This window comes from Amblyraja radiata, chromosome 14 (genome assembly GCF_010909765.2).
Source record: "Amblyraja radiata isolate CabotCenter1 chromosome 14, sAmbRad1.1.pri, whole genome shotgun sequence".
NCBI classification, from domain to species: Eukaryota; Metazoa; Chordata; class Chondrichthyes; order Rajiformes; family Rajidae; genus Amblyraja; species Amblyraja radiata.
In genome coordinates this window covers 49,165,798-49,178,155 of record NC_045969.1, presented here as the reverse complement: position 1 = coordinate 49,178,155, position 12,358 = coordinate 49,165,798, and the positions used below count along the sequence as shown (strand labels likewise).

The following is a 12,358-nucleotide window of genomic DNA, read 5'->3' as shown; positions in this document are numbered from 1 at the left end:
CCCCATCTCCAATGCATTGCCAAGCAACATCATTAGTGTGTAGGTTCTGCCACCCACGCTGCCTGCCAAGTGACTGCATCACGTTCAGAAGAACATCGCTAATCAGCGTGTGCCATTTGCATGGGTTGCATTGAACGCATCGCTCATGTTTAATTGGGTTAGGACCGAAAGTAACCCACTGTCCACCCCCCCCCTCTCCCCTGTGAAACGCGGCAACTTTCGTGGCAATTCCCTCCCCTGGTTCCAGCGGCGGCTCCAGCCCATGCGGCGGCCCGGAGCGCGTGCCGTGCGGGAGAGTGAAGGGTGCAAGTGCGCGCGCGGGCCAGCGGAGAGCGCCGTCAGCCCGCCCTGCCGCCTGCAAGCTGGAGCAAAGATACTCGAGCAGCTGGAGGCTTCGGTCAGAGGGAGCGAGTGAGTGAGAGAGCAGACGAGCGACCGGCAGCAGGAGCCGGAGCCGGAGCAAACTCGAGCTGCTGACTGACGAACGCTGCATTCCAGCACACTGCACTTGATCGGCGTTGACACACGGACCTCGACCCAGCAGCTCCCTCCTCGCACCCCAGCAAGAAATGCACTTTCATCCTCTCGCAATCCAATGCAATTATTTTTACAAAAACCTGCAAGGGCTGTTTTGACGGTGAGAATTATTCGCAAGAAGCAAACTTGCAAGAGGAAGGCGAGAGCCTGACGGACGAGGGGGAGAGAGAAGCAACGCTTTGCCGGGAGAGGCGGCGGCTGACAGTGTGAGGAGGGTTTCACCTGCACGGGGACTGAGAGCAAGTGACAGAGGGCTTCGGACCACGTTGGCAGCGAGCCCCGCTTTACATTGTCACCGCTTGTTACTCCGGGAGGCGAAAGTTCCTCATGGCTCTGATCATGGAACCGGTTAGTAAATGGATCCCGAGCCAAGTGGTGGACTGGATGAAAGGTAAATTGTGTGTGTGTGCATCGAACTAGTTCCGTGCGGGGTGACCGGCTTTGCTGCTTGCTGGGGCAGGGAGTGAGTTGGGGAACGAGTTGTTGCATTTCACAAATGGTGCTCAACCCTCTTTAAAAACCTATGAACACTCACAGATTATATGTGTACATATTTATTGAAACCTGGTCAAGTGGATGGTGACATTTTCGCCAGCGTTGTGCAGTTGCTTGGCAGCATGTTTAGTTCGGGGGTAAAAATCAAGGCTGGTTGCTGTTATGCGTTTTAACAATCGAAGATTGCAATTGCGCCTGCATGGTCGTTTAGGTTTATTGATCTATGGAGCTGGCTGCCAGAGAGTTATCTAGAGAAACGTGGTCTCGCATCCTCCGTGGCAGATCTGTTTGGGTAAATCAATCCGATTTATGTCCACTGTCGATATTGGTCTTTAAAAACTCGGCTCGTACTTCCGCTTGGAAAGCTTATCAACTTTTACTTATCAAATTGTGTGCATTTCTCTCCGGGCTTGCTCAGAAATGCCACATTCAGGAACTTGCAAATCGTGACTTCCATTGTGGGTAGGGTTTTTTTGACAGGAGGCCAGAGAAGACCAGGTTACATTTTCACGCGTGCAACCCGTGTCGTTAGGTTTCATCTCGGCGATCCTTATACAAGTAGCCACTTGTACAAGCGAACAGTTCCAAACGGGAGGTACACAAAATTGCTGGAGAAACTCAGCGGGTGCAGCAGCATCTATGGAGCGAAGGAAATAGGCGACGTTTCGGGCCGAAACCCTTCCTCAGACTGATGTTCCAAACGGGAACTCTTCCTTGTAAACAACTCCACGCCACTTCTTGCGTTCTGTTTGTGGAGCTCGTCCACTAAACTGACAATTAAAATAAAATAAAATGCCACCGAGTTTAATCTCAGTTCATTCTAGGCTTTTAAAAACATCCTCCCGACTCTCTCTGAGATTGGCGATTGTGAACGGAATCGGGCGATCGTGAAGTGTTTATTGCAAGAGGAAGGAGTGAAAGTCTCGATTGACTGGTAGGCGGGAGGAGGGACGTGTCAATTGTATGTTTCTACAAGTAAATCTAGACGTTTAAAAGCAAATGGAGAAGCCCTGCTGCTACCTGCGTAGGTTGACATTTGGCAGATGGGCATGCTGAGCTGGTGGCAGCTGTGCACTTTGGCCCACCTGCTTCACGGTGGAAAGAATTACATCGAGTTGTACAGCGCAGACACAGGCCACCGGTCCCGGTGGGTGCCTGCTGGTGTGTGTCTCCCTCTCGTCTAACTCCACATCATCCCAAAACACTCACTAGCCTGAAGGAACCAAATCACGATCAAGGGGATATAAAGCAACATATTCTGAATGGTGAATTAATTGTGGATAGGGTGATCAGTCATTTGATTTAATCGGGCAAACATTGAGAAACATGTACTTAGTGGTTGTTTAAAACGCACACAGTGAATTATTTTAACTATTTATTCTAAACACGAAAATAATACACTCAAGAATACACTTGAATTAGCATGGGGAAGGAAAGTCTCAGCATATAATCTATCCATTATTTCTTGACAAATTTACAGTGATCCGATAATAATTACGAGTTTGTGATCCAGGTACAAGTTATAAATCACGCAAACTTTATTGCTGTCACTTGCATTATTATAGGAGCTAAACAATTTGCTCGCTTTTCCATAAATACTGCCAAGTATTAAAGTTTTATTTTATTGTTGTATATGCACAGTGGGATTATTTCAATGCTCTGCATGTTTTCTTGTGAAGTAAAAGAGCTGGAACAGCCGATGCAGTAAATGTGCCGTCATGTAGGTTATTGTCAGCTGTTAGATAAAGGAAAGATCATCTTATTGAGAGTGGGCTAGTGTAGAGCTATTATTTCAGTGAAATTGACAACAGAGAAATGCCTTGCCATGGGCTTCTTTGGGGTGGATGGGAAGGCACAAATATAATGAGCAACATATTAAACTGGCCGTTCTCTGTAAATTTATACATACAGTAAATTATTTTAACTATTTATTCTGAACAGGAAATAATCAGTCTAGTAGTAAAAATGTGTAGAAATGAGCTGCAGCTATGGTATATACCAAAGATAGACACAAAATGCTGCAGTAACAGCAGATCAGGCAGCATCTCTGGAGAAATAGGCTGGGTGACGTCTCAGGTTGAAACTCTTCTTCAGACTGATTCCGAGTCTGAAGAAGGGTCCCGACCCAAAACATCAACCAGCCTTGATCTCCAGAGATGCTGCCTATCCCGCGGAGTTACTCCAGCACTTTGTATCCAGCCTGCTAGAAAAATGCAGGTGAAGTTCAACCCTGGTTCTTATTTCTAGAATTTTAGGATGCCTTTAACCTCGGTGAGGGATATATTAATTATGCATACATCAAGCAGAGTTTTCAGTGAACCATTCTGGGGGAAGTTCTTCCAACAGAAATTAAAATATTTATTTTCATATAATCTCAACAAGATATTTAAACAAACTGAAATGCACATTTACTAGAATGCTGCCTGGATTAGAGTGTTTCGGCTACAGGGAGAGGTTGGATAGACTTGGATTGTTTTCTCTGGAACATCGGAGGTTGAGGGGAGACTTGATAGAAGTGTATAAAATGATGAGAGGCATAGATAGGGTAGACAGTCAGGGTGGAAATGTCCAACACTAGAGGCATAGCTCGAAGGGGAAAGTTTAATGGAGATGTGCGGGGCAGGTTTTTTACACGGATGGCGGTGGGGGCCTGGAACGCATTGCCAGGGGTAGTGGAGGCAGATGCCCTGTTCACTGCCAAGATTTTGTTTTACTTGTATTCTCTGACCCGAGTATGCTTGAGGGTGGCAATGAACAGGTTAAGAGGCTTTTAGATAGGCACATGTAAGTACAGGGAATGGAGGGATAGGGATCATGTACAGGCAGATGAGATCAGTTTAACTCGGCATCATGTTCAGCACAAACATTGTGGGCCAAAGAGCCCGTTCCTGTGCTGGACTGTTCTATAATCTATGTACACAATTCAAGCTATCACCATATGCAAGGGGAAAAGGCTGGTCAATAATTTAGTGATTTCCAATGGAGGGGTTCACAAAATCAATTTTCTTTACTGTCTGGCATACCTGGTTTGTATTCCCAAAAGGTTTCAAACTTGATGGCTAGAAAATAAAACGGGAAAGTTCAATTTTCTTTGCTTAAAATATGCACTGCATGTATTAAAAATAAAGCACCATTCCTTTGAAGCGGAACCAAGAACAACTTTGAATATTTTCCCAAACTAACCGACAATGCGATCAAAGTGAAAAGGAATGTCCAAATGATAGCTATCTGGAGTGAATATTTGATTAGGCCATAATTATTATTGCATGAGACTACTTGGATATAAACCACCTTGAAACATTTTCATATGTCATACAAGGAGGCCCTTCAGCCCATCAAGTGATTCCTGCTTTCAGAGCAATGGTCATCAATATTTTTTTCCATGCATACAATCCATTCTCTGTCCTCCCATCATGATTCTCCCACTGCCCACTCACACCAGGGGTAATTTAATAGCGGTTACATCTTTGGAATGTGGATGGAAACTGGAGCACCCAGGAGAAACCCACACTGTAGGAAAGAACTGCAGATGCTGGTTTAAATCGAAGGTCGACACACAATGCTGGAGTAAATCAGCGGGACATGCAGCATCTCTGGAGAGAAGGAATGGATGACGTTTCGGGTTGAGACCCTTCTTCAGACCCACACTGTCACAGGGAGAACATACAAATTCTACAAAGACAGCACCTGAGATCAAAATGGTACCTGGGATCTCTGGAGCTGTGAAGCACTGCCAGAAGTGGTGATGACTGAGAGGAAACTTTGTTTTAAGCAATGAGCCTGTAACTTCTGGATTCGATTATAGGGAGCGAATGAGTAAAGTGGATAACATGGAACTGGAGTCAATGGGTGATTGATGGTCTATGTGGACTTGGTGGGCTGTAGAATCTGTTTCCACGCTGTATCTCTAAACTCAACTAAATCTTTCTGTACTATTATTAGATTGCACGGAGTACAGTTTTGGAACACCAGAGTATCCTGTTGATGTTTTAGCCAAAGTGCATTGGAATAAGGGGAGAAATAGTTTTGGCCACTGAAAAGAACAGGAGTTGAGCTCCATATTTCTATTCCATCTGTTAATAAGGGATCCACAACTTGGCTCCAGCCACAGACTTTGGCTTCACATACTTCCTAGTATCCTTACTTCATGAAAAAACTCATTGGATTCATTGCATTCTGCTCACTTAGGTCGTGGAAAATATAATGCTATAACATGATGTTGCCACTATATTTTGTCTTGGAAGATATCTGAATACTTAACATTTGGTTTTCTAATTTCCAAGAAATGAAGAAAAATCCAAAAAGATTTTAAAATTAGAGAGGCAGGTGATTTTGTTATTGAACAAATTAATGGGGTGGAGCCAGTTGACATTTTTTACAAAATCAAAATTTATTATTTTGAATATTCTTTGTCACTGAGCCAACAATTACTCATTACATTGTTTAATAAGCACTAAATGCTATTGATCAAAGCAGTGTGCAGTCAATTCATGGGTAATAATAGATGTGCTTAAATTACTGACTTTTGTTGCATCGTTACTGACTTGTTTGAAGAAAACTATTAAACTATCAGAGGAGGTGACAAAGTTGGGAGGAGGTGACTGATGTTAGGTGGTAAGGAAGGTGATTGATCAGGATAGGATAGTGGACAACATCTACATAGACTTTAATAAGGCATGGTCGGCTAATCCAGGGGATACAGGGTAGCAAGGTTGGTGGTTTGGATTCGGAACCGGTTTACCCATAAAAGACAGAGGGTAGTTAGTGGTGGAAGGTTGTCTTTCTGGCTGGAGGTCTGTGACCAATGGTACTATGTGTAATGGTATTCTGTGCAATTGCAGTTGCCCTGTTACAGGATGGATATGGTTATGGAGAGAATGCTGAAGAATAGGGTATTGGGTATAAGGGGAGGTTGGAGAAACCTTGATTGCTTTTCTTGGAGCATTGGAGGCAGATGAGAGACCTGATGAAAGTTTTAAGAAATTATGAGAAACATAGATAGGGCAAACAGTCAGAAAACTATACACCAAGGTTGAAATGTCAAATACTCGAGAGCATAATTATAAACGAGTGGTGAACTTCAAAGAAAAAATATTTTTTTTGCAGAAGGATGTTTGAAATAAAGTTCTTGATGAGCTCAATTCTGCAAGTGCAGGTCATTAACCTATTGAAGGCTGATGCATTCAATTGGCAAAATATCTCCATTTGATAGTTGATATTACTGAGAAATGCTGAGTTCGACATGTTTGGTGGAATAATTGTTGGGGTAAAATTAAATGTCTGCAGACATGCCAGTAACGTCCTTATCACTTTACTCTGTATCACATTTTCACAGCTCACATGGGCAACAGAAGTATTGGAACTAAGACCGCAAATTGTGACTCTGAATTATCTAATTGGGGCTTGCAATTATAGGATGGTTGATTAGAATAAAACAGTCTTAGAAAACCATTGCTTTTTACAAGGACTGAATGTAATCACTTCACCTAGCATCAAGATGGGATGTGTGCACCTCATACCAAGTAACAAGGAAACATGGGATTCCATTATTTTGCAATTTACAAGTTTTACTGTACACTTTTTATTAGCAATGCACTGCTGTTTGCTTTCACATTTTCAATCCAGCTAATGAACTAACTTGCAAGGTTCAGTGAAATACTGCAGACTGCTGCCAGATGTTCTGGTTTTCAATCTGTTGAAGAATTAAGCAGGTCATGAAGGATTTGAACAAATCTCTGCAATTTATTAGGAAAGTGTAGTGGATTTGAAAACTTTTAAATTAGCTTTTAAAATGTCTAAACACATTTCAAAGATTAGCATTTTTACTAAAACAAAACTGCGATCCTGAGGATTAGCAGCATTTTCTGTCTTGTTTCAAACTTCCAGCATCTGCTCTTTTTCTTTTGGTTCTTTAATTTAGTTTAGAGACATTGCTGAAAGGCCCTTTGGCCCACCAAGCCTGGGGGGGTGGACGGAGTTGGGCCTGCCCCCCCACCCCACCACAATGTTTTGAGACCTGGGCACTACAGCCAGTCCCAGGTCACCTCGCTTGCTCCAGGTCTGGCTGTAGAGCCCAGGTTCCCTGCGTGCCTACGGACTGGCTGTAGCGCTCAGGTCGGCTCACCTGCCCCACACTCCAAAGACGTGCAGGTTTATATGTTAAGTGCTTCGGTAAGTTGTAAATTATTCCTTGTGTGTCGCGTGGTGCTGGTGAACGGGGTGATTGCGGGACAGCGAGGACATGGTGGGCCAAAGGACCTGCAGTTGCCAGGTCACCTGCGTGACCAGGTGGGCTCGCCTTCCCTGGGACTAGCTGTAGTGCCCAGGCTGGCTGGCAGGTCTTCCTGTAGCTCCCAGGTCGGCTCGCTTGCCCCAGGTCTGGCTGCAGTTCCCAGGTCGCTTGCGTGCCCCGGGCTTGCTGTTGTTCCCAGGTTGCGAAAACAAATTGAAAAAAAATGCGCCTGCGGGCCGGATCTGGGCCGTAGGTTGACGACCCCTGTACTAGATGTTAGGTCTCATTGTGTCGTTTCCCCCCCCCCCCCCCATGTTTTAGAAGCCATTTCTGCCCATGCGCCCACACTAATACTATCCTATACACACCAGGGACAATTTACAATTTTTACTGAAGACAATTAACCTAACGCCTTTGAAGTGTGGGCGGAAACCAGCGATCCCGGTAAAAACCCACGCAAGTCACAGGGAGAACGTATAAACTTCGTACAGACAGCACCCACTGTCAGGGTTGAACCACGTTCGATAAAAAAAATTGGGGGGGGTGGTAATTTTCATTGGAACTGAATGTTGGGAAGAGGGGAGAAATATTACACATGTGCTTAATTATCCAACCTGAGCATCCTCTCAGCTCCTCCCAAGGTAAAGGTCCTAATGGAATTTTTAGTTATTTGAACCATTTGTTTTGTTTTGATAGTTTTTTTTTTAACTGTGCAGTATATAACTCCAATGTCTTAAAGTCCACACGATTGTTGTAGTTTGTGTTGAACAACATGTTTATTCTATACATAAGATTTTGCCAATAATTTGAAGTGAGTAAACGTATTGGAAATATTTATCTCAATATGCAACTAAATTTTGAATTGAAAACCTTAAATTGAACTTTGATATTAGATGTCAACAGTCCAATCCACTGTTGTTCAGTACATTATTCCTAAGAGTAGAATTAATACACGATAGTATGGTTAACATGTTCAGCATGTTCCGTATAGCTTGACGTATTGATGATACATTGAATTTTGTCTTTCGGATGTCATTTTTCATCATGTACCTGTCAGTTATCCAGCCATCACACTGAAGACTAAAGCATACTTTTAGTTTAGTTTAGAGATACAGCTCAGAAACAGGCTTAGTGTCTGCACCGACCACCGATCAGAAGATCTCTGAGAAAATCCAAGGGGTCACAGGGAGAACATACAAACTCCATACAGACAGCACCCATAGTCGGGATCAAGCCCGGGTCTCTGGCGCTGTAAGGCAGCTACTCTACCGCTGAGCCACCGTGCATATGACATAATTAGCGTATTTAATACAGATTTGCAATGATGTTGATATTTTGCTAATACTGAAAATTATCTTGTTGAACAGATTGTAGTTAAGGGAATATTTAACAAATATCTGCATTACCTCGTCTCGTACTTGGTTAACTTTCATGAAATCATGGTTTAAGTGGCAGCGCAGTTCTTTCCAGGCTAAGTCTTTATTAATGTAGGTTGTAAAATTGCAGCCATCATGATGTGCTTTGCCAAATCTTCTGCAGGTGACAGTAAATCATTCATGTGTGACATGCAATTCCGGCTCCATGTCAGAGATGAAGTGGAATCTCTGCGTTCAGCCACTTAAATGTGTAACTTGATTATTGGAAAAATCACAGCTGCTTTTGTAAATGCATTTGGCTCTGTAAATGGCCCTAGTGTTGTCACAACTATTGCCCAGTCTGCTTTGGAAAACAATTCCTTACATATAACACTTACACATTCTGAGTAAGTTATTGACAGAAATGTTTATGCTTGATAGTATTAAAAATATGATGTGCTATTGCATAGTAAGGGATTTAGCATCTGCCAATGTAAAATGCAGACTAAAGTTGTTTAAAAAAAAATTGGAGTATAAATGAGTTGATTGTTACAGGGGCAATAACAGACATTGTAATGAGATAATCTGAACATGTGGAGAGACGGGAGATGTGGATATGGTCACAAATTAATTGCTGTAGTGTCTCCATTGCTTCATGGTGGAGAAGCATGGTGCCATAATTTGCATACAAATCTTTATGGAGTATTTGACCTTGCTGGTCAGTGCTAAAGTTAAAGTATTCATTCAGGTAGCTTTTTTGAGCATCTTTTGTGTACTATTATACTGTTGTTCATGAACATCAATGTCAAATTGAAGAATGGGAGTAATTGCTGTAAACCATTTTTGGGGGGACACGTCCTTGTAACTTTTCTTGGAAATTGATTGAAGAGAGTTACCAGGATGATAATTGATTGGATTTATTCATTTTTAATTTGCCTTTAACATTTTTAATTCTATTCTAGTTTAAGGTTTAATTTATTATAAATATATCTGGGAGTTTTTTTTATATATCATTATCTTTTGTTGATTTTCTATCGGGACAGATATCACCACAATTTGGGGGGTCAAAGTTTATTCTGACTGACCTTATGAGCAAATATGCTTGCCACTTCGCAGGGCTTTGTTGCTGAGCATGGATTGAGGGACACATTGCTGAACGAAACGTGCAGTCAGTGGAATATGTGATTGAATTAATTATTTGCCCTTTTTATGGAAACTATATATAGCCGAGGGAAAAGTCAATTAACTTCACCAATTCTTCAATGACACGATTTGGGCTAATCCAGTTAGGTCGGACACACCTTTTTCTCCTATAAGAAACTGCTTAATGCAGAGACAGCCTAATTGCTCTGGCTGCAGCCCCATATTGCAAACTGATACCTCATTGTAAGTTTCAGCCAAATTGATTGCAGTTTTTCTGGATGCCTCAAGGAGGAAAAGGCTCAGTAGTGCGATATATGGTACCAACTCTCAGGAGAGGGGAATGAGATATTTGTGAAGCCACTGACCTCAATTGTTCAATATCTTGGCCAGCCTGTTTTATTCGGTTTAGTTCAGAAACCTGAACAACAACATGGAAATTACACTAGTCCTTCATTGATGCAGCAGATTGGAACATCTTTCTGCGATTAAGGAGGGCGGTGCCGTGCTGGAGAGGTATGGGGCACTTTGTTGTGTATTTGACCCCAGGTCTCCTTCTTTGATGGTACCAAGCACTGACACAGATTTACATAATTGGAGTAGCCATGGGGAATGGCAATGGTGGGTGGCCTCAATGTTGGAGTGCATTTTCAGCCAGCAGGTGGCGAAGGGGATGGATGGGGAGATCGGGGAAACACTGAATGAAGGGAGAGAGATAACAAGGAGGGAGAGAAAGCTTGGGGATGATGGACAGGGATGAGGGCGAGTAAAGGAAGAAGAGAATCAGGATGGTGTGGAGGGATGCTCTGGGGCAAGAGCGTGGGCAAGAAAATGCAAATTTTCTTGGTTCTTGGGTTCTTGGTCCTCCAAAATATTCCAAATGGAATTTAAACTGGAGGTGGTGAAGGGAGGACTTAATGTACTCACACTCACGTACACATTTATGTACATGAGTGCGAGTACACATGCTTGATGTTTTTGCAGAGGAGTGGTTTCTACTAATCTTGCTGTTGAATCAATATCTCACTCTTGTCAAGACTGTGGTAGTTGCCCCCCCCCCCCCCATGCTTTAAGATCTCACACCGATTGACATGTTCTACTCCTCAGAGCAGGAATGTCATAGAACTGGGAAACGGGCATTTCAGTCCAACTTGTCCATGCTGACCAAATTGCTTAACCTAGCTAGTTTCTTGCCTGCATCTGGCCCATATTTCTCCAAACTTTTCCTATCCATGTTCCCCTCTAGTTTTTGGTGTCTTTAATAATGTTATATACCTCTATGGGCCTCCTACTCTCCATGAGTCTCCTTATAACTCAAACCCCATCCAGCTCTGTTAACATCCTTGTAAGTCTTTCCTGCACCCTTCCAATAATTACATTCCACAATACACTTTGTCATCATTATGATCTATGGATCCATACACTTACAAGATCAGGGTTAGAACACCAGTGTCAAGAATGTGGGTAGGTTTACTTCAAAACTGAAGCTGAAACTTACATACACTGTCATTATCCATAGAGGATTGACCACAATCTGTCATTGGTTCCTTGGTGTCTTTGCCAGCTACCTTAGTGGTATCTGTATTGTTTTTGTTAACTCTGGGAAGTCTGTGGCCTGTCCCTTGCAAATGACAAGGACTGAGGAGAACAACTTTTATTTACATTTTTAACTTTGTAAAACAGTTGAAGGTGCTTCACATAGCATTTCCAAACAAAGTTCACAGAGGTTGCCCAAAGGCTTGTACATTCGAGGACTGTCCCACAAGAGCAATGCGAGGTTCAGAGTTGGCGTTGTTAGCTGAAGATACTGCTGCCAAAGCTGGAATGATATAATTAAGAATGTTTGAGGGGCCAGGTACCTTGGAAGGCTGCCGAGCTGTTGGAAATTACAGGGTTAGGGAGCTCCAACACTCTGAAGAAATTTTAAGAACCCGAACGAAAAGTTTAAAATAGAGATGTTTGGTTAATCAGGAGTTATGTAGGGCAGTAAGCACAAGATGTAGGTGAATAGGACAGTGTGAACCAGATGATGAGGAGCGAAGGTTTGGATTACCACGTGCACATACCAACGTGCCAGAGCATGGCCAGGAAAGAGCCTTTCAGCAGAAAATTACCTCAGGATGAACAGAGATGGAAATATCTGGTCTTTTTAATAGGCAAAATACCAGAGCTCACCTTAGTTTCAGATTGAATCAGACCATTAGCTGGCTCGGGGCTCTATTTCAAATAATAGCTCAGGAAAGGGCGAGTGTCTCGATCATCAGCACTGTCACTTTTCTGCTTGACGAATCCAAAAATGTAAAATTGGATAAATACTGCAAATATAAGATCCAGGTACAATATGATTGTCGTTTTAGTTTTTAGTTTTAGAGATACAGTGCGGAAACGTGAGGAAGGCCCACCGAGTCCATGTCGACCAGCGATCCCTGCACGTTAACGCTATCCTACACACGAAGGACAATTGTTACATTTACCAAGACAATTTACTTGCATACCTGTACATCTTAGGAGTGTAGGAGGTAACCGAAGATATCGGAGGAAACCCAGGCAGGTCACGGGGAGAACGTACATACTCCGTACAGACAGCGCCCGTAGTCTA

At 42.9% G+C, this 12,358-nt stretch overlaps 1 protein-coding gene across 8 annotated transcripts in view; it reads left to right on the top strand.

Annotated features, from left to right (window-relative positions):
- Positions 1 to 410: 410 nt before the first annotated feature.
- Positions 411 to 12,358, top strand: part of cnksr2 (connector enhancer of kinase suppressor of Ras 2) — a 469,607-nt gene continuing 457,659 nt past the window's right edge. For all 8 annotated transcript variants that reach the window (XM_033033316.1, XM_033033315.1, XM_033033314.1 and 5 more), the window contains exon 1: positions 411 to 928. In XM_033033316.1, coding sequence (XP_032889207.1) covers positions 865 to 928 — 64 coding nt within the window. In that variant the 5' untranslated portion in view covers positions 411 to 864. The remainder of the gene's footprint in view (positions 929 to 12,358) is intronic.